This window comes from Bubalus kerabau, chromosome 7, assembly GCF_029407905.1.
Source record: "Bubalus kerabau isolate K-KA32 ecotype Philippines breed swamp buffalo chromosome 7, PCC_UOA_SB_1v2, whole genome shotgun sequence".
Classification (NCBI taxonomy): Eukaryota; Metazoa; Chordata; class Mammalia; order Artiodactyla; family Bovidae; genus Bubalus; species Bubalus kerabau.
In genome coordinates, this window is record NC_073630.1 from 71,683,308 (window position 1) to 71,711,172 (window position 27,865).

The 27,865-nt window shown below is 36.1% G+C and overlaps 1 protein-coding gene across 7 annotated transcripts; it reads left to right on the forward strand.

The window, feature by feature from the left end:
- Window positions 1-4,768: 4,768 nt before the first annotated feature.
- Window positions 4,769-27,761, forward strand: OCIAD1 (OCIA domain containing 1). Of its 7 annotated transcripts, none has more exons than XM_055588524.1 (10): window positions 4,810-4,906; window positions 6,467-6,528; window positions 6,956-7,036; window positions 7,416-7,470; window positions 11,608-11,661; window positions 18,535-18,582; window positions 19,378-19,513; window positions 20,382-20,557; window positions 24,504-24,656; window positions 27,245-27,761. In XM_055588524.1, the coding sequence occupies exons 3-10, from the start codon at window positions 7,013-7,015 to the stop codon at window positions 27,280-27,282; spliced, it is 684 nt and encodes a 227-aa protein (XP_055444499.1). In that variant the 5' UTR covers window positions 4,810-4,906; window positions 6,467-6,528; window positions 6,956-7,012; the 3' UTR covers window positions 27,283-27,761. The 7 variants fall into 7 exon arrangements, with proteins under 7 accessions (XP_055444496.1, XP_055444502.1, XP_055444499.1 ...); XM_055588525.1 differs by lacking the exon at window positions 4,810-4,906 and adding an exon at window positions 5,030-5,123; XM_055588526.1 differs by lacking the exon at window positions 4,810-4,906 and adding an exon at window positions 5,205-5,287.
- The last annotated feature ends 104 nt before the right edge of the window (window positions 27,762-27,865 follow it).

Genomic DNA, 27,865 nt, shown 5'->3' on the forward strand with positions numbered 1-27,865 from the left:
TGCAGCCATGAAATTAAAAGACGCTTACTCCTTGGAAGGAAATTATGACCAACCTACATAGCATATTTAAAAGCAGAGACATTACTTTGCCAACAAAGGTCCGTCTAGTCAAGGCTATGGTTTTTCTAGTAGTCGTATGGATGTGAGAGTTGGACTGTGAAGAAAGCTGAGCATTGAAGAATTGATGCTTATGAACTGTTGTGTTGGAGAAGACTCTTGAGAGTCCCTTGGACTGCAAGGAGAGCTATCCAGTCCATCCTAAAGGAGATCAGTCCTGGGTGTTCTTTGGAAGGACTGATGTTGAGGCTGAAACTGCAATACTTTGGCCACCTGATGCGAAAAGCTGACTTATTGGAAAAGACCCTGATGCTGGGAAAGATTGAGGGCAGGAGGAGAAGGGGACAACAGAGGATGAGATGGTTGGATGGTGTCACCAACTCAATGGACAGGAGTCTGAGCAAACTCCAGCAGTTGGTGATGGACAGGGAGGCCTGGAATGCTGTAGTCCATGGGGCTGCAAAGAGTCAGACATGACTGACTGAACTGAACACTATTGGTGGGAATTGAAATTGGTGCAGCCTCCATAAAAAAACAGTATGAAGATTCATTTAAAAATTAAAAATAGAGCTACCATATGATCCAGCAATCCCACTTTTGGGTAAATATGCAGAAAAGACAAAAACTCTAATTCAAAAATATTTATACACTCTAATGTTCATAGCAGCACTAATTATAATAACCAAAACATGGAAACAATCCAAGTACCCATCAACAAACAATTGACTTAAGTTTACGTGGCATACATATACAATGGAATATTAACCAGTTGTAAAAAAGAATGAAAATATTTCCATTTGCAGCAGCATGGATGGACCTAGAGAATATCATATTCACTGAAGTAAGTCAGAGAAAAACTGACTGAAACCAAATAGTATATGGTATCACTTCCATGTGAATCTAAAAAATATTACAAATAAGTCTATATACAGAACAAAAACAAACTCACAGATATAGAAAACTAGCTTATGGTTACCTAAGGGGAATGGAAGTACAAAGGATAAATTTAGAGTATGAGATTAGCGGACAAAACTACTATACATAAAATAGGTAACAAGAATTTTCTGTAAAGTACAGAGAACTATATTCAATATCTTGTAACAATCTATTGTGGATTAAAAAATGTTGCCTGACATATCAAGAATGCTGTGGCCATCAAGCCACCAGCTATTACCACGGCCCATAGCTGTAAGCTGAGGGAACTGAAGATGGAGACAAAAGGGCTGCTGAATGCCAAGCCCTCAGCCACTGCAGCCATCCCCAATGGTGTACAACGAGGGGACTCAGGATGAGAAAGAACCGGACACTAGCTCTAGGTAGCTAAGGTTCATGTTAAAGAAATGATCTCAATGACTCTTGCATCTTTCCATACATAGAAAAATACTAAAATCATTAACTTGAGATGTCTGGTATTCTTTAACCAAAAGTAATCTTTTGATGTTCCGACTACCTGGTTTTTGTTGCAAAGCTCCCATATTGTATATCCTGGCTCCTCCCTGAACTTTTTGGAGCAGTCCCTCAGAGCTGTCTGAGACGCTATCTCCTGGGCTTGATGTCCTCAGCAGGTCCACCTACTAAAATATAATTCTCAACTTTTATGGTGTACATTTTTTTTTTCAGTCGATACCACAATGGAAAATAATCTGAAAAAATCATATATATAATTATATTAGTTACTTTGCTGTACACTGAAACTGGCATAGTATTGTAAATCAACTATATTTCAATAATTTTAAAAAAGAGAGAGAGAGAAATAAAAAGGTGAATCAACTTTCAGTAAGCCTTTGGCGCCTACCCAATCTATGTTTAAATTCTTTAATTATTGCATTACCAATGGACTCATTAACCTCTAAATTCCAGAAGAGAAAATGCCAATTTACCTTGAATGTTTAGAATTTTATTTTTTCCCACAGAAAGAGTACCATACCGTTTCTTCAATAGAAATCCAAGTTTTCAGTTAACTTGATTGCTGAGAAATATGTGGGCAACAGAAAATACACTCATCAATGTGTATCATGTGTCAAGTGTTAGGCCTGGCTCAGTAATATAAAGAATATGGTAAAATTATGTTCTGTACTCTTATTTATTCAGAAAGCAAAGAGCAGATTACCTTTTAGTGTTAAGCTCACTCAGTGTGTCTTCTAATTTTCCTATTTTTGTTTCTTCTTTTATAAAAATGTACTCAAATTCACTTAAGAAACACTTATTGATTTCACACTATGTGCTAATCATTTTTGATGCCGGACAGGCTCCTACTGTTATGGCTCTTTCATTTTAGTGAGGTGCTGGAGAGAGGGGGTGGGGGGAGAGAATAGACAAATAATTGTTTAGGTCATGAAGAATGGCATGAAAATATTAAATGGAGTAACATGGAGAGTAACTGGGGAGCTATTTTAATTGTGTGATCAGGGAAGGTTTCTTTGATATGACATCAGGTGCAACCACAAACAAGAAGTCATGTGATCTGGAGGAACAATGTTATTGAAAAAGTAACAGTGGTTGTAGAGGGAATGATGATTGCAAAGGCCCCAAACCCAGAACCAGACTACCATGTTCTAGGAGCAAAATGAATATTAATTATTAATATTGATGACCTTAAGGATATATTTAGGAGTATTATGATTTATAAGCCAAGTTGTCAGTCTGAGAGAAGCTCTGCAATAGAGACAGAAATGAGCAAAAAGATCACAACAGTGGCAGAACAACATTATAGTGACAGAATTTTGCACAAAGAGGTAGGAAGAAGTTATTAATCCTCAGGGTGTATTTCAGGGAAGTCTTTGCAAAGGAGGTAATGTAAAAGCAGGATTTTGAACTATCAATAGTGTTGACAAGGCAGGAATGATGACTATGTCAGGGGCAAAGCATACAGGGAACTGTGAGTGCAAAGGAGTTTCCTACAATGAGCACGAAAATAGAAAAAAGTGAGGCTCAAGAGGGCAGAGGCCAAGCCATGAAAGGGCTCGATATTCTGTGCATGATAGGAGATATCAAAGGCTCTAAGGAATGAACCACAGGATTGAATTTTAGAGGATCACCACAGACTGTCTCCCAAATATGTCTGTGGGAGAACAAAATGAAGGTGGTGAAAAAAAGATGGAATGAGGATAGCCACAGTTGGGCTCAGTAAGAAATAAAAGTGATCTGAGAGGTTTTTAGGAGTTAAACAAAAGAGGGCTGACTGTTCACTGCTTCAGTCGCTCAGTCATGTTCAACTCTTTGCGACCTCATGAATCGCACGCAGCATGCCAGGCCTCCTTCTCCATCACCAACTCCCAGAGTTCACTCAAACTCATGTCCATCGAGTCGGTGATGCCATCCAGCCATCTCATCCTCTGTCGTCCCCTTCTCCTCCTGCCTCCAATTCCTCTCAGCATCAGTCTTTTCCAATGAGTCAACTCTTCGCATCAGGTGGTCAAAGTATTGGAGTTTCAGCCTCAACATCAGTCCTTCCAATGAACACCCAGGACTGATCCTCTTTAGAATGGACTGGTTGGATCTCCTTGCAGTCCAAGGGACTCTCAAGAGTCTTCCCCAACACTACAGTTCAAAAGCATCAATTCTTCGGCACTTAGCTTTCTTCACGGTCCAACTCTCACATCCATACATGACCACAGGAAAAACCATAGCCTTGACTAGACGGACCTTTGTTGGCAAAGTAATGTCTCTGCTTTTGAATATGCTATCTATGTTGGTCATAACTTTCCTTCCAAGGAGTAAGTGTCTTTTAATTTCATGGCTGCAGTCACCATCTGCAGTGATTTTGGAGCCCAAAAAGATAAAGTCTGACACTGTTTCCACTGTTTCCCTATCTATTTCCCATGAAGTGATGGGACAGGATGCCATGATCTTCATTTTCTGAATGTTGAGCTTTAAGCCAACTTTTTCACTCTCCTCTTTCACTTCCATCAAGAGGCTTTTTAGTTCCTCTTCATTTTCTGCCATAAGGGTGGTGTCATCTGCATATCTGAGGTTATTGATATTTCTCCTGGCAATCTTGATTCCAGCTTGTGCATCATCCAGCCCAGCATTTCTCATGATGTACTCTACATATAAGTTAAATAAGTAGGGTGACAATATACAGCCTTGATGTCCTCCTTTTCCTACTTGAAACCAGTCTGTTGTTCCATGTCCAGTTCTGTTGCTTCCTCACCTAATCACCGATAACGTTCAGTAGCTGGCTCTCTACAAATATTTGTATAGTGAAGAAATGAATGGTGGTTGAAAAGTCATGAGTCCCGCCCTCAAACTTCCATTACTAGAGAACTTGGACGGCTTATGCCTCGTTTAAGTGTGTCGTTTTAAACCCAACAACCCTATGAGGTAGGTCGTATTTCCATTTTTCAGTAGAGAAAAACCTGAGGTTCAGAGAGAGCTGGAATGTACCTTGCCTGAGGTTTCTAGAACTAGTCAGAAGGCTCAAAAGTATCAACCAAGTGCACGTTTAATAATTATTTGCTACTGCTAAGCCTGGAGGCCCAAAGGAAGAAGTGCGCTATGTAAAGCCTAAAAGCAGAGAAAGCTAAATAGCCAACTCTAAACAGAGGATAAAAAGGGCTTCCAGAACGTTCCTGCTGGCCAGTCACTGGAGGATTACAGCGGTGCGTCACAGCAGCCTAAACCTTGGCCTCCTCCCGCGCGGCGCAGGGAGGAGGTGGGCGGGGCTCCGGGTCTGCAGTGGTGGAACGCGCAGCCGCAGTGCAGCCCGTGAGTGCCGCTGCCGGCGGTGGAGGGGAACGCTGCAGGAACAAGCCAAGGCGGACAACGCAGACAGGCGCAGGAGTTCGCGTCCATTCTGAGGCTGCTCGCTTTCAGACTCCGCAGGGAGGACTTGACGTCATTTCCTTCCGTAGGTCACCACTGCTTCCGGGTCGCGGTCATTTTGAGTCTATCTGGGTGACTTCTTGGCGGTCGTGTCGTTGACCGCTCCCCACCCCCAACCCCGCTGCAGTCCCGCGCGCCTCCCACCTTCCCCTCCCCCCTCCACCACACTTGACTCCCCTCCGGGCCTTCTGTCCCTGATCGACCGGGCTCGCCGCGCCACCGCCCGCCGCCGTCGTCGGGAGGTGGGTGAAATGACGCAGAAAGCCCCGTTCCGCCCCCCACCTACCCACTCACCATCTCTGTGCGGCCGGCTGCTCCCCTGCGCCTGCCGCCATTTTTCCCGCCTGCGAGGGTGGGCCGATCGCTCTTTGGGCCTCGGGCTCCAGGGTGCCGGTGACCAGGGCTGGTGAGGGAGCGTGTCTGGGGGTGTGCATGGGAGAAATTGGTGGTGACGGATGTGTGTAGGTGTTGGAGGTGGGAGACGCAGTGCGTGGGGGATGGGGTGCAGGAATCGGCGGTGGTTGTTTTATTCTTTGGGAGCAAGAGATTAAAATGGTTTTGTCAAGCCTGACAGTCTCTTTCTAGGTAGGATGCTGTTATGAGAAGAGGATTTCAGTTTTTTCTTTTACTGTTGTTCGATGATATACGTAGTTTATTAAGGAACCTCTATCCATCCATGCATTGATTTACTCTTATTTATTCTTTTTCCCTAGTCAAGAGGTTGGCATGAATTAATAGAAGGCCCTCAGTGACAACTTACCGAATAAGTGAATTATGCAAGGGTCCCAATTGCTATCCTCATCGCGTGTGAAATTTCCCGTTTTCATTTAAATTGTCTTTAAGACGAGAATAAAGACGATATGTGAACATTGTGCAAAATACGTAGCTGTCTAAATCTGTTGATCTCGTAAATCCAGAGACATAGGTTAAAAATAATAATAAAGTGTATGTTCTTGAAATGCTATGCGTTTTGTGTATCTCGTTTATTTTTCTAGGTCTCCATTTTAGGGTGGGAGAAAAGAGGATACAATCGAATGTTCTGTTAGCTTCCCACCACAGGGAGAACAAAATGACGTCCTTGTTATTTCAGTTTTTTTTTTTTTTTTGGAAGTACTGCTTTGTAGAAGAGATTGTATGTTTCCTGGTGATTATTTCATTTTTTAAAAATGTAAGCCCAGAAATGACTTGGGATTTCCTTCTCTATTTTGGTGAATTATCTTAATCGTTCGGCATATGTTTCGGAGAGGATCTTAACACATGATGATGTGAAATAAAGCAGCCTCAGAAGGAAAAATAAGTCTTTTTAAAAAACCGATAACCTTTTGTATCTTCATATAACCAGCTGATAAATAATTGCAAAGCATCTATTCTTCTTCAATTACAGGACCTAATGAATCGTTCTAAAATAGGTAATAGGTTTGTGACTTTTTTAGGCAACTTTTCAAGTACTCTAGATGTAGTTGTGTTCTGTAAATATTTGTTGACTGGTTGCAATGTAGACTAGTAATTTTACTACGTTATATCTTGATTTATTTTGGCCAGTTGCAGTCATTTCTAATGCTTTTCATGAATGTTTTTGATGCAGGAAGATGAATGGGAGGGCTGATTTTCGAGAGCCGAATGCAGAAGTTCCAAGACCAATTCCCCGTAACTATCAGTTAAATTATTTGTAATTAAAAGCATTTTTTATGTAGAGAAATTTTCATTTCCTTGAATAGCAGTAGCCACTGGGCTGGCTTCATGGCTGTGTGACCTTTGTGGTTGCACATGGACCCATTAATGGTCTACTCTTGGCACCCTTAAATTCTTAGTAATTTGAACAAAGGGTCCCAAATTTTAATTTTGCACTAGCCCCAGCCCATTTTGTAGCCAATCTTGACTGCATAACTGGTAGAATATTGGCACTAATTTTATATTTGAAGTCAAAGTTTGTTAAAAGTTTACAATCCACTTATTCCATTACTTTATTTTTTTAAAAATTATGTTTTGTTAATGTTTAGACTAAGGTAATTTTTCAGACTTAGTTTTTCTTCATGGATGTTTTAACATTTTACTAATTTTCCTTGGTAAAAAGACATAGGGGCTGATTACATTCCAACGGAGGAAGAAAGAAGAGTCTTTGCAGAGTGCAATGATGAAAGCTTCTGGTTCAGATGTAAGTTAAATTTTCTAATCAACAAAATTTGATCTTTAATATCTGAAATTATGATGATTTCACATAGAAAGAATGGGCAGCTTTTTGACTTTGGTATGGTTATTGCTAAAAGAGGTTGGTTAAAGAAATAAAGTTGTATACATTTTATTAAGCATTTAAAATTGAATTATAGTTGATGTATGATGTTAGTTTCAAGTGTACTCCATAGTCATTTGGCCTTTGCATATATCATGAAATGATCAGAATTGTATGCATTTTAAAGTAATAATTTTTTTCAAGATTGTATTTTTGTTGACAATAGTTATAGCATTTACTGAGTGTACATGGGTTATATAAAAATAACCTAATAAGGTTAATAACTATTACCCTCACTTTACAGATGAAGAAATTGAGGTTTAGAGCTGTTAAAGATACTATCTGTTGTTCTGCAGCTGGTAAGCAGTGGTGTTTGGACTTGAAGCCATGTCTCTGAAAATAGTTCCTGATTCTACCCCTTAAACTTTTAACCGCTATAGGATAAAAATTGGTTAGTTTCTGTTTTATTGATGTGAAGTACAATTACACTACCGCTCTTAATTTCTGACTAGAGATCTTATACATGAAGATTTTATTTTTTAAGTACAGAGAATGGTGAAAGCAACACAGAACATAATTTTCCTTTCAATAGAGCCACGTTGTTTCTTCAAGAGGTCACTGCAGTCCTTTCAGATAAGGTAATTCTAGCAAAAAAAAAAAAACAAAACAAAAAACCAAGGTGGGATTTTGAAAAAGGAGGGGGTGACAAGTAATTAAAAAGGATGTACATTTTCATCAGTCAGCCTAGTATTTGTGCATATAGTATGTAAGGTACTGTGCTTGGAATATGTTTTATGAGACAGTCTTTGTCTTGAAGTAGTTTTATGATGTACTTGAGACAAAACTAACTCATGAGACACCTTGAGAAAGATTAAGTGCCTAACAGCAATAGGATTAGAAAGATAAATTAGTTGGAATTGATTTAGCTATAAAAGGCCTTATTAAACAAATGAGACTTAACAACCAATAGAAGTTCAGGTAAATGAAGAATGGTGGGGGAGCATTTAAATGAACAAAGGCAGGTTCTCTAATCACTTGATCTCTTCTGGAGCCTTGAGTCTGAAGGGATTGGAGCAGAGGTCTTTTGTTGGGGGTGGAAAATAAATATAATACCAAGAAGTTAAAGGTTTGATTTATTACCTATCATATGTTTTGGAGGTGCTAGTGATAAAGAACCTGCCTGCCAATGCAGAAGACATAAGAGATGCAGGTTCAATATCTGGGAAGATCCCCTGGAGGAGGACATAGAGACCCCACTCCAGTATTCTTGCCTGCAGAATCCCATGGACAGAGGAGCCTGGTGGGCTACAGTCCATAGGATTGCAAAGAGTCAGACATGATTGAAGCAACTTAGCACATGTCTGTGAGTTCTTGGGCCAAGGGGATGATACGTTATTTTTTTAAAGGAACATTAGTTAGCAGTGTGCAGAATGGGTTAGAAGGATAAGAAGGTGTACAATTGGTTACATCTGCACAAACATACAGGTAATGTAACAATCTACATGCTAGGGTTAGTTTAATGTGTATTATATGTTACAGCAGTTCTCAATCTCTGCAATTGAGATAGTGTATGAATTCATATTTGTTTCATGCATCTTTTATAGGTTTTGTGAATGATGTTTCATACATCTGAATTGGTTTTTGAATAAAACAGTATATGATTATGTAAGAGAGAGCGTAGACTCTGAGACCTGACTGTCTGGATTCAAGTTACAGCTCCAACATATATCAGCTGTGAGATTTTGGAGAAGTTCCTGATCTCTATATGCCTCAGTTTCCTTCTCTGTTAAGTGGGGATAATAATAACCTATCTCATGGGATTGTTAAGGAGATTAATTCAGTTTAACTTATTTGTGTTAAGCTGTTTTATTGAATGGCTGTCAGTGCTGTTGTGATAAATGAAAAGTTTCAATTGAAAATGATTATGAGTTTAGAGAAGTATTTTGCTAGTGTAAGAAAAGAGTTAACGGAATTTTAGGGGTTCTTGTGTTGAATATGATTGAGATCATGGTCATAATATAAAATAGCATTTGGTCAGCAGTTTTACTGATTTGCCTAAAGAAACATTTAGTAGACTCTGGAGTGGGAGTCAAGTAGTGCAGTGGGAAAAGACCATTGACCTGGGAGTTAGAAGACTTGAATTTGATCTAAATTCTACCACAAACCATCTGGGTTGCTTTGAGCAAATGACTTCTTTACTCTGACTAGAATGAAGACTAAATAATCTCTGAAGTCTCTTAATTTTCCATTCGCATTTTCTGTAACAATGCATGAGTTGGGAAGAGACCTTAGTTCTACTCGGTTACCCTTTATAGTATGAAAAGAAGTTAGGAGATTTATGGAAAGATACAGTGGTGAATGGCAGAACTAGTACTAGAATCTCATTAACCAGACTGTTGCTCTTTACATTATGCCATCTTGGCCTAAGAAGAAAGCAAAATGGGGAAATTGTCCTTTGCAGAGATGGCCAACTAACTCATTGCCTTTTATCCTTAATGATTCTTCAGTGCTTCAAGTTGCAATTCTTGAACCAAGCTGAAGAAGAAAAGTGATTGCAAATTGTACTGATGCTGTAATTTTAAAGGAGTATCCTTTGAAAAACCTTAAATAATATATGAAGGCATTCTAACCAACCAACGTTAGATCATTTTTCCAGCAGAGGTGAAATCCATTAGTAAGTAATAGAGCAAGGATTTAAGCCTTAAGAGTTTCTGCAGATTGTGTCTGATGGCATAGCTAATGCCCTATTCCAGCATTACGGATTTTAATCATGAATATTTTAATAATTCAAATGCTTAATGACTGGTTCTTAAATTGCCCATATATATTCTAGACCATAGTTGAGCAGGCTGTAACCCAAGGGCCAAATCTGTTTTTGTATGGCTGTGAGCTAAGGGTGACTTTCACATTTTTGAATAGTTGAAAAAAGCAAAAGAATTTTTCATTACACGTGAAATTTACCTGGAATTCCTATTTTTGCATTCATGAAGTTTTATTAGAACATAGATGTGTTCATTTGTTTATATATTGTCTCAGTGCTTTTGCTTTAAAATTCATAGTTGGGGCAAAGACTGTGTGGCGCACAATACCTAAAGTATTTACCACGTGACTCTTTACAGACCATTACCCAGCCCCTAGTCAGGAACTTCAGTCTCCAGTGCGGCAGCCATATGTAGCTATTTCAATGTAAAATAGTTTACAGCAGAAGGGATACAAAGGAAAATCAGCAAAGGAAAAGGAGTGGGTGAAATTCAGAGACAAAGCTTCTGAGAGTCCTCTCCAAGTAGTCACACACTGAATGTACTAAATTTCTCCAGTTGCATGTTGTAGTAACACATCAGAGACTTAGCACCCACAGTTTTTATTAGGATCTGGTCACATAGGCTCCCTCAGCCTAGCAGGTAACAAAAATTCCAGACTCCCCGAAGGAAAGGAGGTGTTTGGTATGAACAATATTTGTGCAAGTAGTTTGGGCATAGTGAGCCACTTATCATCCAGGTAAAGTTTTATATCGGTTTACCTGTCAACCTCCTAGATATAAGGGAAGGACCAATCTTGAAAGCAGGCCTTTGTAAGGAAAGCAGTTTCCGGGCTGCCGTGTTAAATCTTTCCTGCACACTGCCAACTGGAGAAGAGATACAGACTTAACATCGAAATTCTTTTGGGCAGTTGGGTATAGAAGACTGGCTTCATAAATTATGAGCCTCTTTGAGATTATGAGAGTTTTGGATTTTTCACTCGGCATTAATATGCATATGTATGTCAGTCATATTTTCATTTAGTTTTATAGAATTCCCTGGTTTAAGAGAAAGCATTGGTGTTTAAAATACATGCTTTCTAATTGTACCAATCACCATATGATTTTGGGCAAATAATGTGTCTTGTGTATTGGTTCACTCTGTAATACAGAACTTAAAAACTTGATATCTGGTATCAGAATTCATTGGAATCTGGAATCTGCCATTGACATGGCTGTATGATCTTGAACAAATTACTTAATGTCTCTAAGCTTCAGTTTCCTTATCTTTAAAAGGGTAATAGTAATATCTAGCTTATAAAGATGTGGTAAAAATTAAATGAGATAATGTGCTGAAAGCACTTAATATGGTACGTGGAATTTTGCAGTTTGTAATATATGTCTTGCCTACCTCATCAGTAATTTTTTTCCCCGTTCAACTTCAAAGGTAACTTTTGATCACTATTACTGTGTTGTTTTAATTGATGATATCAGTGAATGGCTTTTTTAGAGCCTAAATCTGGGTGGTTCTGAAATTATGTTGTTTAATAATCTGTTGTATTTTCTTAAATTTAAAATGCTTTTTATGTTTCCCTGAGTATATATAGCACAGCTTTTAAAAGTGGAGAAATCTCTTTTGAAGATCTTAATTGCAATGTACTTCTAGCTGGTTTTACTGATATACATCTATTTATCCTAATGAACTCAGACAAAATCCTTTCCTTTTATTGATGTTGACAAATTCTTTTTCCCCCTATAGCTGTACCTTTGGCTGCAACAAGTATGTTGATTACTCAAGGATTGATTAGTAAAGGTAAATATTTTAAACTTTGTATTTGTTTAGCACATTGGATATCATGTTTTTATGTTCTGTTTTTCTCATCTTTAGATAAGGGACATATGGTAATGTATCATATTAAAATTTTCTACATCAGAAGAGATCTATCTCCATGAATCCAGATTCAAATGTCAAATTTGAGAATTTGATGTCATCCTGCACTGTAGTGTATTAACACTCTAAGAACAAGAAAGTAATTAAAAGCCAGTGGTGGTTTACAGGAAGGTAGAGAAATAAACCTGGCTTAGGTAGACCATCCACATAACTCATAACCTAGTAGCTGGTTAGAAATGCATATTCATGGACCCCATCCCAGGCCTGCTGAATCAAGAGTCTGAGTTAAGGCTCCAGCTGAATCTTGTGTATTGGTTAAAAGACTGAATTCTCTACCTAGCTTCCTAAACCAGCTTTGTTTTATAATGAGGGAGTGGAGGTTCTTCCTTGTCCAAATTCTGTTGGTTTAAATGGTGAAGTTGGCAATCTCTTAATAACCAGAGCAAAAAGAAAATACATAGATATTCTGTTCAGTTCAGTTCAGTTCAGTTGCTCAGTCGTGTCTGACTCTTTGCAACTCCGTGAATCGCAGCACGCCAGGCCTCCCTGTCCATCACCAACTCCCGGAGTTCACTCAAACTCACGTCCATCGAGTCAGTGATTCCATCCAGCCATCTCATCCTCTGTCGTCCCCTTCTCCTACCCCCAATCCACCCCAGCATCAGAGTCTTTTCCAATGAGTCAACTCTTCGCATGAGGTGGCCAAAGTATTGGTGTTTCAGCTTCAGCATTTAGCAAAATAAATGAAAATTTTGAATTACGTAGTAAAATATGCTACTTGGAAAGAATAGTTGCGTTTAGGTTAGGTATTAAATCTATCAGTCTCTACATCTTTAAATTTAGTTGTGTAAACAGTAGAAATATTCATTACATTTATTTTGTGAACTGTCTTCTTGGAATTAGAAGGTGTTCCAGAAAATGATAGTCAACAAGCTCCTTCTAAAATGTTACTATGATAGGAACATATGGCTTTTTCATATTAGCAGTATGAAATACTTAGTATTGATATAACTAGTTGAGAAAAGTAGTTTTGGGGGGAAATGGAAGTAGTTTTTGAGGTAAAATTTTGTTTTTATTTCAAGAATTTCCAAAGAACCTCACTAGACAGGAATTTTTAAAAAGCAAATGAATCAAGATACATATAATCTTACTTGTCTTTCAGAGTTGTTTTATAGACTAGGGTTGTTTCTATAATGTGAAACAGACATTTTAGTCTCATTAATTTTAAGGAAAAACTGAGCAATGGAGAAATTATAGTGTCTATTATTATACTACCCATTTTATTTATGTGAGTTCTGTCAGTCATTAATGATTAGAGCTAGACATGGGGTGGGGTGGATTACAGAAAAGAAAAATTAAAAACAGCTGGTGGTTCATGTAAGGAAAACAAAGTGAATGCAAAGTCGTGAATACAACTTAGTGAATACAAAGTTGAAACAAATAGAGACTATAAATATTAAATAAGCTTCTAAGTTTTGTGGTAGAGACTCCAAGAGCTATAGGTTTTCAAAGAAGAAAGATCTTTGTAGGGCTACTGTAATGAAGGTTTTGAAGATGGGTAGGATTTAGATTAAAGGAGATGTAAGAGCATCTCAGGAAGGAGGGACCTGGTTATCAGAATGATAACCATGACAGTTGGGGGGACAGTCAGGAGACTGACGTGGCTAGAGTGGCAAAATCGTGCAGGGAAGAATGAAAATGTATAGCTAAGGTAGAACCAAGAGAAATGGTAATTTGAAAAGATTATAAGAAAGCAAAATTTTGGAACTTTGGGGCTTATGTAGAGTAGGAGACTTTGGACAGCTTATAGGTAAGACACAAGTGGTAAAGGTTGGGAGGATCAGATTGCACCTACTCACTTAGACCTTACGTTTTCAACAATAAAATGACACCATTGCTAGGTTTTTGCCTGTTTGGGAATGCCTTGTAGCTAATCATACATATAACCAAACCACAGACAGAAATTCCCTTTTTGTAGTTGAACACACATCTTCATAGGGTGGTTCTTAATATAATTACCACTGAAAACCTTAGGACCTAGTACTGAAATGACAGATTAATTTTGCAGCCAAAATCATCTTGGACTTCTGGTTACCGTTTGGTGATTATTTGACTTGAAATTAATGGTGATTTATACCTCTGATTTTGTTTGCAGAAGTCATACCATGAGCAACAACCATCTTCAACATCTTTATAGTTTTTCATAGTGATTGGGCTTGGAGCTTTTCAGCGGGATTTAGTAATCTACTTTTTAAAAAGGATGAATTGTTGAAAATGACTTACCTAATTTGTAGAATAACATTTTCTATTGAGCATGTCACGTCACTTTTATACCTTTGTCAGTGTTTTGTTGTTGGGATTTTGATACTTTGAGTAAAAAATACAGAAAAGAATATTGAGCGATATGTCACCCATATAATTAATCTCCTAGAATTGAGGGCTTTTATTATTGTTGAAATTGTATTGGGGTCTTGTTTTTGGAGGGTGAGGTATTCTAATGAAAAAGTCAATCTCAAAAAAAAAATATTAAGAGAGACTTTAGAAAAGGAATTTGAATCCAGCAAAGCATTTTGCATTTAATCAAAATGCCTAACATTTTGTGTATGATTTTATCCACGTGTATGATTTTTAATCCAGTTTGTCATACTCTACGTAGTCTTAGCTGCTCCTGCTCTAGTGATTCTTTTTAATCAAAACATTTAAATATACTCAGATCATTTCTAACTTCAGAACATAAAAAAGAAAAAATCTTTTTTATCCTTTTACAGCTGTTCCTAGTTGTCTTGAATTTGAAGCCAGACTTCATGAATGAGCACTTCACTTTTTCTTTTGACCTATTGCAGTATATTGTCATAATTATACATATAATCTGATATGTACTAAAACATACCAGTGCAACCTTTTTGTAGCTTGAATTTGATAGACAGGTTTTCTTCATGACCATTACACAACTTTAACCAGTCCTTCTTAAAATGTTCTCTTCTCTTGGCTTCAATTATAACACATTCTTCTGGTTTTTCTCCTATTGCAGGCAACTTCTCTATTTCTTCATGTTTTTTGAATGTCTGATATGCACTATATACTGTTCTGGGTATGTAGCATTGAGGACAAAAACCCACAACCTCTTAGTGCTTACATTCTTAGTGTGGGTTTTTTCCTTCATTGTGTTCTTATGAGTTTTACTTTGCCTTTGAATTTTTAGTTCATGTACTATCCAGCAATGATGGGAAGTTTAGTGGCCATTTATTGCTCTAAATCCTCATAATTATCTCGAGCCTAGGTAATCGGCTCCAAAACCACGTTCTGCACATCTCCACATGAATGGCCCTTCTACAGGCTCCTCACATTGAACTCAAGTTCAGTCCCAAACTGAATTCACTTCTCCATAAATTAATTCCTCCATTCCCTCCGAGTTTGAATGGCATCACTCTCTAGCCAGGATACAGACATTTTTCACTTCTCTTCCTTACCTGCTTTGTCCAACAAATGTCCATTCTGTAGTCTAGCTCTTAAGTATTTCTGTAAGCTGTCTACTTTCATCTGCACTCCCATTGTAATTCATGTACCATTTGTTGGTAAGAATATTGCATTAGTCTCAGTAATTGTATTTGTCTCCATTCTTGCTACTTCCCGTTAAAATATGGACTTGTTTTTGGCAGTTGACGGGACATAGTGCATGCAGTAGACACTAAAATACAAGAATAATTCATTTTATTGTGCTTTACAGATACTTTTGTTTTTTTACAAATTGAAAATTTGTGACAAGCTGCATAGAGCAAGTCTTATCAATATCATTTTTCTGAAAGTAGCTGTTCACTTCTGTGTCTCTGTGTCGTATTTTGGTAATTCTTCCAGTAATTCAAACTTTTTCATTATCATGTGATCATTGTCATGGTGATCTGTAATCATTGCCCTTTGATGTTGCTGTTACAAAGATTATAGCTTGCTGAAGGCTCAGATGGTTCGCATTTTTAAGCACAAAGTATTTTTTTTTTATTAAGGTATGTACATTGTTTTTTAGACATAATACTATTGCACATTTAATAGACTACAACACAGTGTAAACATGAATTTTAATATGCAGTGAGAGAAACCAGTAAATTTGTATGATTTGCTTTATTACAGTGGTCTGGAACTGAGCCTGCAGTTATCTCCAATCTGTGTCCGTATTTGAGTGGATGAATAGCAACCATTACACTATATTCTGTTTGTTTTCATTTGCTCTGTACTAAAGCTCTGTGAGGTTAAAGAGAGTGTCTCTTTACTGTTATATTCCTATTTCCTAGAATGTAGTGCCTGTATATTATAAGTGGTCTGTAGGTATTTGCTGACAGAATAAAGAAACAATGTTTTGTGTAAATGTAGATATTGATATAGTCCTCCCTTTTCTCATCATCTCAGTTCATTTTGTATAAAATTAAATGGCAAAATTACATATACATGATACAATCTTTTATGTACCTTCTTTCAACGTTGTGAGATTCATCCAGTAGTATGCCCAAACTGGCTTGTACCAGCTCCAGAGGGCTAATTGTTACAAATTTTAGAAACTCGGCAAACCAGTTTTTAAAGCATTGGTAGCTTGAAATTGGTCATAGTGCAAGTATTACACCACAGAAATCAACTAACATTACAAATCAGAGCCTTTTATTTGGGGAGCTTGTTTACCAGCATGTCACTAGATTCATTCACATTGTTGCATGTAGTTGTAAGTTATATACACTCATTGCATATAGTTTTTGCTATGTGAATATATCATAGCAGTCTGTCCATCCTTTTGTACATTGATGATTGTGTAGTTTCCAGTTTTGACATTACAGATGGTTCTGCCATGAACTCCATGTCTCTTTGTAGACGTTTTGCTTGGTCATAGATTATGTCCAGGTACAATTTTAGTAGATACTTTGTAAACTTTCCAAACTGTTCAGACCAATTTACACTCCTACTACCAGTTCATTGATTTCTGTTTGTGTCATTATCACCAACACATGCTACTTTTGTGTCTTTTGAATTTTAGCCGTTGTTAGTGAACACTATAGTGATTGCATTGTAGTTTTAATTTGCATCTCCCTCATGGTTAATGGGAGAAGGCAGTGGCACCCCACTCCAGTACTCTTGCCTGGAAAATCCCATGGACGGAGGAGCCTGGTAGGCTGCAGTCCAGGGGGTTGCGAAGAGTCAGACACGACTGAGCAACTTCACTTTCACTTTTCACTTTCATGCATTGGAGAAGGAAATGGCAACCCACTCCAGTGTTTTTGCCTGGAGAATCCCAGGGACGGGAGAGCCTGGTGGGCTGCTGTCTCTGGGGTCGCACAGAGTTGGACACGACTGAAGCGACTTAGCAGCAGCAGCATGGTTAATGAAGTTGATCTCGTGTGTGTTTATCAGTCTCTTATAAGAAGGGCTTTGTGTAGTCTCTTCAGGATATTTATCTGGTATAAGGACATGAAGAATCTCTTGTGCTTTTTCTGTAAGCTATAGTATATGTATTTATTTTGTCACACTTCTTAGTTCACTGACCAGGGATTGAACTCAGGCCCTTGCCAGTGAAAGCCCAAAGCCTTAACCACTGGGATGCTAGGGAATTCCCTGTTTTGTCTTTCATACTTTTATTTTCAGGTCATCTCGAATTACTTTTGAACGTTAGATGAGGTAGGATCAAGGTACCTGTTTCCCCTGTACAGATTCGTGGTTGGCCCAGCAGTATGTTTTGAAGACTAGTCTTTGTTCACTGCAATGCAGTGTTGTTGCCTCTGTTACAAATCAAGTGACTGTATGTGTGGGTCTGTTTCTGGATTTTTCTGAATTTGATCAGTTTATGTGTTCTTGTACTTATAACACATTATCTTAATTAGTATAGCTTTATCATATCTATCTGGTGATAGCTAGTTCTTATAACACATTATCTTAATTAGTATAGCTTTATCATAGCTATCTGGTGATAGCTAGTTCTCCATTGTGGTATTCTTCAATATTGCCTTGGTTTTTCTTGACCCTTTGTGTTCCCACATGAATATTAGAATAAGCTTTTTAGTTTGGGAAAAAAACTTTATTTGCTTTTAATTGGGATTGCATTGAATTTATAGATGTTATGAAGAATTACCATCGTTATTTAATCTTTGAATTCACGAACATGGTGTGTTTCTCCATTTACTTAGCTTTCATTTCCCTCAGTGAATTTTGTAGTTTTCAGAATCTTTTAATTTTTTATTAGATTTGTTTTTGGGTCTTTGATGGTTTTTGGTGCTGTAGTAGTATCCTTTTTAAATTATTGGTTCTTTTGTTTGTTCCTGATTCATAGAGATGTGTGTTTTTTGTTTTTGTGTATTTTTGTATATTGACCTTGTATCAAGTGATCTTGCTGAATTCATCCATTTTAATAGATTAGAATCTTTTGATTTCTTCATATTTCTTTTGATGTTGAATTCCCTTTTGAATAGCTTCAGGCTGCTTTGGTATTCTGGAAAGAGCTAATGCTGTCAGGTAATATATAACGGTAGTCTGTACTAATTTTTCCTTATGTCTTTGTGGGTTGCTCAAAGCCACTAAGAAATAGATATATCTTGCTTTATACTGCGCTGCTAAACTTACAGCTATTTTTGTCTCACATTATAAAAGACCAGCAGAAGTATGTGACTAGCAGAATTATTTTCTTTGTATTTTTGACCATAATTTCTGTACCAATCTTCTACTCTTAGCATAAACTTCTTTCCTTGCAATAAAAAATAAAAAACATCTTAATTATGTAAATGTAACAGTGTTGCTCAGAAATATTTACTGTTTTATCTTTAGGAATCCTTTCAAGTCATCCCAAATATGGTTCCATTCCTAAACTTATATGTAAGTATGAACAATACTAATTCTCTTAGTTTTTTGCCTAGGTAAAATAAAAAGCTTTTACAAATGATCTATCTTACTAATAACAGTTATTTGGTTATTTGTTTTGATAAATCATTGTGTTTACGTTTTAAATGAACTACTTGGGCATTTTATTGTTAGCATTAAAAACCATGAGTTAGTTGAAAGAGGCATTTTCCCCTGTTTTTATAATGTCTAAAACCACTAGTTTTAAATTATTTTGTAAAAAGATAATATTTGAAAATAAGTTATCTTGGTCTATGAGGAAAGAAAATTCAGCTATTCTGATTAATCAAAGAATATTTAAAATTAAGTGTAATTTTTTTTAAAAAACCCATAATTTGCAATTAGTAAATAAACATAACAGCATTTATAAGTCTAGTTTCTTTACATTTTATGATATGGTTAATAAAAAAATAGTAAATTGCCCTAAAAGAGAGTGTCTGAAGCTTTTTATGAATCTTTTCAGGGTATTCTGTATTGGAAAGATAGAACAGTAGCCAAGCTTAGGTACACTTCATAATTTATCATTTTAAGGGATTTGTTTCACATAATTTTTAACTTACTTGATTTTGTGAAAGTGAATTATATCCACTGAATCTTTCTGTGAACTCTGAATGCAACTCAATGTTGTACTTTTACCAGTATTTCAGGAAATCTGTTTTTCCACACCAGAGACATATTTAGAACTACATTTTTTTGAAGTGTTCTTTTAGAAAAGATTTTTGTCTAAAGAGGCACATTGAATTACACTTTTTGTTTATTTTTACAAATAAGTTGCTTGCATCATGGGATACTTTGCTGGAAAGCTTTCTTATGTGAAAACTTGCCAGGAGAAGTTCAAGAATCTTGAGAATTCCCCTCTGGGAGAAGCTTTACGATCAGGACAGGCACGACGATCTTCACCAACTGGGTAGGCCGTTCAGATCTTTATAAAGGCTTTCATTTTAGCTAAAAAAACCCTGTAACTAGATACTGATGTAATTGAGTGCATGAAACATTGCCTTACTGAAGGACCATTGGAAACTTGCCATTTTGCGGCAAGCTAAAGCTAATTTTATTTTTAAAAGTAAAACAAGACTTGTTTAGTTTAAAATAGAGAGTTGCATCCTAGTGGGAGTTCATGTCTGAAAATGAGAGATTTTAATTTGGCAAACTCGTTTGGTTACTGTACTCTTATTTTTTTTAATTGCCAAATATTATCAGTCTCATCACTTGACAGATTTCAACTTTTTAATCCTGCTGTTGTTTAAAATTGTATAAGTATAGATAAGTGAATCTGTCTTGAGAGGTAGATAAATAATAAGGTAATTAAGTAGATTTGGTAGATAAATTGTCCTGTCACAAATGGCAAGCAACAGAAACCCCGTTAGAACTACTCTTATTTATATTTGCTTCAGCAAAATGGTGTTGATATGGACTACTCCCTGTGGAAGTAACTTCCCAGTTAATGTGAGAAATGGACATATTTTCTGATCTGAGGTACTTTTTCTTTCCAAGAACTTTAAACACATTAAAAGGATCTCTGAAGCCTAATAATAGAAAATTGGGTATATATTTTCTCTTCTCTATGTTAAGAGTGACAATTTTTTAGTTATATAAGTGGATCATAACATGTTTTTGTGGCAGAAACAGACTTTATTTTAGTGTTTTAAATAACTATACTAACATTATATGATTCCTTTAGAAAATGACTTAAGTTTTTGTATCTTAACACACTTCTTTAAATAAGGCGTAGAGAGTAACCCTGTTTCTTTATACAATATGATTTTATCTTATAGGCATTATTCTCAGAGGTCAAAATATGACTCAAATATGAGTGGTCATTCATCTTTTGGAACATCCCCAGCAGCAGACAACTTAGAAAAAGAGATGCTTCCTCATTATGAGCCAATTCCATTCAGTGCTTCTTTGAATGAATCTACTCCAACTGGTATTACTGATCATATTGCCCAAGGTAGAAACTTTTCTTGAAATGAATTTCAGCTTTTATGGTCCAACGTATGTATAAACTTTATTTGATGACCTTTTTTGCTGGATATCACTTCTGTATTCCACCATCAGCCTAAACTCAGCATGTTTGTTTGCTCATCTGTTCATTTGAATTCATTCTTCATTCATTCAACACTTTTTGAGGTCCAGTAGGTATCAGGTACTCTACTAGGTATGAAAGTAAAGATGAATAAGAGCTGGCTGTTTGCCCTGAAAAACTCTCTCAGTCTGCTGGAAGATATAGAAAAATAAGAATAAATTATTAATATGCTCCATTAATTCAAAATGCTAACCATGTTTAGTGAAATAGCAAAGACGAAATGATAAATGGTCCTTGAAAGAGTCTTTAAAAGATTTCATTTATTACTGTGGTCTTAAAGGCTCTCTTGGCTTCTTTGTAATGTGAGAAAAATTGCCTGCTTTACAGAACTGTTGTCAAGTGAGAAAATCCATGTGAAAGTGCTTTGTGAAGTTTGTGTGACTATTAGCTTTGAAGATCATGTGATGTGAGTGAAACAACATCAACTTTGGATTAAGGCCTGCATATGAATCATGATTGACATTTGCTAGCTATGTGTCTTTAGACAAGTAATTTGTGGTGCCTTCAGTCTCTTATCTCTTGAATTGAGATGATAATACCTCTCTTAAAGAACTTTGGGAATGAAATGAACTAATGAGAGGTAATGCCTGTAAAGTATTAATAATAGACTGTCAGCAAATGTTAGCTAGCTTGCTTCCTTGCTTTCTTCAGTGTAATTTGCCATGAAAGATGAATTGGAAACAGAGTGTAAGTTTGTAATTCCTTACCTAAAATCCAAAACTTTTTTAAAAGAACATATTTTAAATATAAATTAGTGATAAAATTCTGACCTGAACTCAAACCGATTTCAGCTGGATAGAACTATATTGATAATCTTTATTTAACTTAATATTTTTTCTAGATTTTGTTTTAGGAATGTTGTGTTTGCTTATTCATCACTATTTCAATGGACATTAAGTAATAAGGGATATATACGGTAATGTTTTTCCTAAAATCTAAAACTCTTATTTTTGAAGCATTTCTGACTCCCAAGGGTTTGGAGAAGGGATTGTGGACCTCACAGAGTATTTGAAAACACATGCTTTGAAATAAATACAATAAGCCAGTACCTGTGGGGAGCAAACAAGGTTAAAGGGACATTCGGGCCTTCATTTCTTTTCAGACAGAACAGATTTTATTCTCTATGTATGAATATGTTAAAAGGACGGAAGGTAGAGAGTGGAAAGAGAGGTGTTGATTATAGATCAAGTAAGGTTCCAGATGGTGCAGAAAGGGTTCTAGGTTGGTCAGGATATAAAATAGCCATTTGCTATATGTGGCTGTTTAAATTCATTAAAATTAAGACAAATTGAAAATTCAGTTCCTCAGTTGCTTTGGTAGCATTTCAGTTGCTCAGTAGCCGTATGTGCTACTGGCTACTGTGTTGGACTGTGTAGAGAACATTCGCATCATTATAGAAAATTGCATTGGACAGCACTGTCTCAGAGCAGGAGTCAGTGGTGGGGGTGGGGGGTGAATAACTGAAGAGATCTTAAGTCTTATTTTTTGACTGCACTGTATAATATGTGTACAACACGTGCTGTACTGGATCATCAGGAAAGTTCAAAAGTCTTTTAATTCTCACCTTTTTCCCCCTTAGTGGCTGGACATGAGACACCTGATTAGTGAGAAAGGAAAAGAGGTCAGCAGCATAGGAGAAAATGGTTAAAGTCATTATTTTATCTCCAAAGTCAGCTGTCTCACAGTGTCTCGCATTTTTCCAGTCTCCCAAATTCAAATCTATTCTACTTCTGTTCTAGCCATGCACCAAGTCTTCCCTTGCTATGTCTTGCATCTTTCCTTGCATTTGCATTAGAAAATTTCATTCCATGTTACATAACTTCTTTGCCGGTAAAAACAGACAAAACGCCTTTTGGTATCTGCCCACAGAATACAGCAAGGACCAAACTTTCATGTATTTTAAGTCCTCCACTGTAGCCATCCACCCATCCATGCTGTGCTATCTTACCCCCTGCCCCCAAGTCACGATCGCCGCTTTAGTTCCCCGCATGAGCCCACAGTGGCCTCTTCTGCTTTCCTGCAGTCCTCCCTTACCAGAACATCCTCCCCTTTTGTTTAAGTCCTATTTGTCCTCAGCTTTCTCTTACCAGGAATTGAAAGTTATTAATCTCTCAGAGTAGAAAGCATTCTTTCATAGTTGTCATGAGACTTAACCGTAGTTTATTACAGTTAGATTTAAATCAGTGGTTTTTTACATTTTCCTGTTCCTTCCAGCTCTTAACCGTAAGTCTTGCTCCCTACACAATGCAAGATATTTTCATTTGGCTTTTACAAGTGAAAAAAAATTGTCCCTAATTTTCTGTCTGATTCATGTTTTCATTATTTGTTGCAGAATTTCAGAACAATGAAATGTTTTTCTTTTTGATATGAAAATGTATTAGACCTGGAAGGAACTTTAGTGAAGATCATCTAGTTCAAACTTCCATATTTCACAGTTGAGAAAACCAAGATTCAAAGAAGCTTAGTGATTTGCCCAAGGACATTCATTAAATGTTGTCAGAGTGGGAATGAGAATCTAGGGTTCCTAACTACCCATCTAGTATAAGCTGTCTCCTTTAGAATTTTAAAAATATCATTCATGCTGAAAGGAAATGAATTGAATAACTTATTGCTAATGAAATGCAAGGTGGTTTTAAATGCAGTATACAGTTTTAATATTTTTCTTTAAGCAAGAAAAATTTGCTTTTTATCCATGGCATATAATATTAGAACTAATTAGAAATTTAAATCCTCTGCTTTGTATCAGTGCAAGTATACTTTATGGTAAAAGATTGTAGTTGAATATATTCAATGAATAGTTATGTTGCTTTGAAAAATATGAGTATTTGCTGGGACCTTACTATTGACTTTCAAAATAGTACCATTTATAAAAACTGTTTTAAAACAATTATTTTAATTCATATGGTTATATTATTAAAATGATATACCTGATTTCTATGTCTCATTAAAAACCTCTGAAAAATATTATTTTGGGAGTGGTTTGTTAGATTTTGTAAGTTAAATAGTTCACTGAGTGTTATGTTAGCATTAATTAATTTTTAAAAAATGTTATCTGGCTTTGCTTGCTAACTATATATTTTATAACAATATTCAATATTTAGTCCTGTCACCTAGCCATTTCCTTATTTTTATATCAGTATTTGACTCTGATAAAATGTTTTCATACTTTGACTTTCTTTGGGGGAGAGAGAATAAATGCTGGTTCCCCAGGTAAAAGTTGCTACTTTTTTCTGCCTCAGTATTGCATCCATTTGACCTGAATCAAAATGATGCTTCCTGTGGTTAAAGACTATGTTTTATACCTTTCAATAGCTATTTTCAAGTATTATTGAAATACAAGAAAACATAAATGTTTTCTTAATTGCTGGAGTTGTTTGTATATATATATAGGCTGCAACATTTAACTATGGAACTATTACGAAATCTACACCATGTCTAGTTTTGTTCAATTGTTGCTAGTAGAATATATTTCTCTTTAATTATATAAACTGTATGAATAACCTCCCAGTTTAGAGCAACACTAGCATTTTAATGAGTGAATTTTGCTGGTATATATTATATCCATTCTTCTGGCCATGGGTAGTTTAAAAATATATATTTTTAACTTTAGAAATAAAAGCTTGAAAGTGTAAGAGGAAGTAGATTTTGGTTTTATAGTTACCTTGGGGAAAATACAGAACCTTTGGAATACTGGTAATAATCTGATCCTTCACTTTAATTTTTTGGTAGGTAAGAAGCGTTTGTAAACTTTAGTTGCTTTGGATTTATTAAAATCCTTTTATCACCATTTATTAACTGTTTGTTGTTTTAGGACCTGATCCCAACACTGAAGAAAGTCCTAAAAGAAAAAATATTACATATGAGGAATTAAGGAATAAGAACAGAGAGTCATATGAAGTTACTTTAACACATAAGACTGACCCCTCAGTCAGGCCTATGCAGGAAAGAATGCCAAAAAAAGAAGGTATGATAGTCTAGTCTGAATCACTTTACTTTTTAGGATTGGAAACTGCAGCACTAGTTTAATTATACTAACGTGTGATTTAATGCCTCAAGCAATTAACCAAAATAACATTTTTTAAGATGGTAACTATTAATAGTTATCAGTTCTTCCTTTTTTAAAATGTTCCAAAAGCCATTTTATGTTAGAAAATAATGAAGTCCAAATAGTATAGCTTACAACAGTAAGACTAAATTTTTAATGTAGAAATTATACAAACATTTGATTGTATGAGAAGCCGCCTTGGGAATTGATAACATTTTTTTAAATGATGTATCTATTGCATAAAACCAGATTGGATTGATAATGCCCCTTTTGGCAGAATCACAGAATCCTGATTGAGTAATAAAATGATGGTCTTGTATGTCTATGAAATTGAAAGAGTTACATGCTTACAAACTAGCTTTTAGGGCATTTCCAAATAGGGAGTTTGACTTTTAACAGTACTTTGTGCATAATTGCTCAGTTGTGTCCGACTCTTTGCGACCCCGTGTACTGTAGCCCACCAGGCTCCCAGGAAGAATACTGGTGTGGGTTGCTATTTCCTCCTCCAGTGGATCTTCTTGACCTGGGGACTGAACCCATATATATCTCTTACATTAGCAGGTGAATTCTTAACCACTGAGCTGCCAGGGAAGCCCCTTAACAGTACTTCACTCTGTAATTAATTATTATATACAGATTTTTAATATCATGATTTAAGACTTTTTGGAGCAGCTGTGCATAACCGAGAGTAAATTTTCTGACACCAAAGATTTGTCAGTAATAAGAGGGCATTTTGAATAGGGCTTTTAGCTGTTTCAGTATAAAATTTTGTAATATCTTTCTTGAGGAATTTTAGAGGATGTATCATTGTTTCAAGGTTTTCTATTTACAACTTTAAAAATGGAAGGAACAAAAAGGTCCTTTGTACCTTCTTGAGAGTACGCCACAGAGAATGCAAAAATACATAAAAAATCCTTAGTATTTTTTATTATGATTATTCCTTTAGAGCTAGTTTTATTTCTAATCCATAGTAATTGTTCCATTTAATTCTATTTTATAAGTGATCCACCTCTGTCATATTATTGATGTTCTTTACAGCTTTAAAATAGATCTGTAATCAGCAATACTTGTTAATGTTTGTTGTAAAACATAAGCCTTATGTATTTAGTAGTTATTGCTCTGTAATATGTGAAGATTCACTGGTACTCTGATCTTCTAATTAATTAGAGAATTTAGACTGTAAGCTCCATGAGGGCAGGCGGTAGTATTCTTCTCATTTTTGTAATCCGCTCTACTGTGTGCCTGCATAGCGTAGTGCCATCGTTTGAAACGTCAGGAATGTTGTGTTTTGGTTGGGCCTTCTAGTAAGATAACACAGTAGATGAGTGATATTTGCTGGATTTGGACATCGATGCTTTTGGCTGTGAACAGTTTTGAAGTTGTGTTTCGTGATACGGTGATGTGAACTTTTTCTTTGTAAAAAGAAAGCTTTTTTTTTTTTGCGCTTTATATAATTTAAAGAAAAAAGTTAGGAAACAGTTTGTGATTTCTGTTCTAGAACCTAGACAGAAATTTAACAGTACAAAGGTCATAAAGTGTCATTTAAAAATTCTCAGCTTTTGTTTATGTGGATTATATTCGTTGTTACTTTAGCTAGTTAGAAATTATGGCAGAAATTTTAAACATCTAAGCATATTTTCAGATAGCTGTCAGCAGTGATGTCCCCACACATCATGTAGCTCTGTGGAAACTGCTTTCTACACATAAGGGAAGAAGAGCAAGGGGGAAAAGCAGAACAATGTCTTAGTATAATAATGAAATAATTTTGACTTTAAAGACTTCACTGAAAAACTTGGGGAAGGGAATCCTGTTATACTTTGATAATTGCTTCTTTACATTGTTATGAATACTTGGGTCTTGTGAAGTTATAATTCACAGATGATGGCTGTGTAGAAGAGAGGCTAAAAAGTAAGAGTAGAGAAGATAGAAGAACATGTTTCAAAATATAATTTCACATAAAATACAAAAATATTGGAAAGCATTTCCTCCTCGTACTAGTATTAATCTCCTGAGAGAGATTACATTAATCAAATCTGAGGTTTCTGTGAAAAACGAAATTCAAATGTTCAGTATTGTTTTATTTTTCATTTACTGGTAACTATTGTACATCGTGTAATGTATACCATGCTTACTTTAGATGGTAAAGCTGTAAAGGTACCCAGGCTTTGGACCTAAATAGACCTGTGTTCATGTTTCAGTTCTACCTATTTTATTAGGCTTGTACCTTGGGCAAGTTACTAATCTGTTTTCCTTAGAATGGGGATTATATTTACTTTATCAGGTTGTTTTAGACATCAAATACACATGTAAAGGTCTTGATGCCATATTTATGTCCAACCTCCAGTTCACAGAAGTCTAACCAGCCCCGTTTAATAATTATAATTTGACTCTCAGGTACATTTATTCAAATGAGAAACATAATTTAAGTCATAATAATAGCAAACATAAAACAGTTCCTTTCACTTATTACTATTTGGAATCATCAATTATTTGTGCTTTTTTCCTAGTCAAGGTAAACAAATATGGAGATACTTGGGATGAGTGAAAAATTGCATCATTGGACCTACTGAAGGAGTTTCAGTATCCAGCTTCATCTAGGTGGTCATGAACATCTGCATGCTTTGAGCTCAGCAGCAGTCTTCATAAACATTTAAAACTAGAACCTGGGTTTTTGTGGTTTGGCTTATTGAGATGATGTTTTAAAAACTCAAGACTTTAACATTGTGTGAATGTAGTCATTTGGGGAACTCTTTGAATGATGTTATTATACCATGATTATACATAGTTTATGAAATTGTTTTAAGTTACAGGCCAAGGATACTCTTATAAAACTTTCAAGAGAATGTAATGCTCTACAATCACTGCATCTGGAAATAAATGATACCTGCATGTTGAATTGGGGTGGGGGGGAGCAAGCATAATTTTAAGTGTTAAACTTTACATCAAAATTATTAAAACACCTTTCTCCAGTGTTTGCTGTATTCTCTTAGTGTTTATGGTAAATAAAATATAAAGGAACATGTATCTTCATTGATTTTATGGTCTTATTGTTTCTAGTCTGCCTGTGTGCTAAACTGCTTCAATCGTGTCCAACTCTGCAATCCTATGGACTGTAGCGTGCCAGGCTA

Coding starts and splice junctions, on each gene's coding strand:
- OCIAD1 (XM_055588521.1), top strand. CDS start 6,471: ATGAATGGGAGGGCTGATTTTCGAGAGCCGAATGCAGAAGTTCCAAGA. Junction 20,558..24,503: donor TACTGATCATATTGCCCAAG/GTAGAAACTTTT, acceptor TTGTTGTTTTAG/GACCTGATCCCAACACTGAA. Junction 24,657..27,244: donor AAGAATGCCAAAAAAAGAAG/GTATGATAGTCT, acceptor CTTTTTTCCTAG/TCAAGGTAAACAAATATGGA.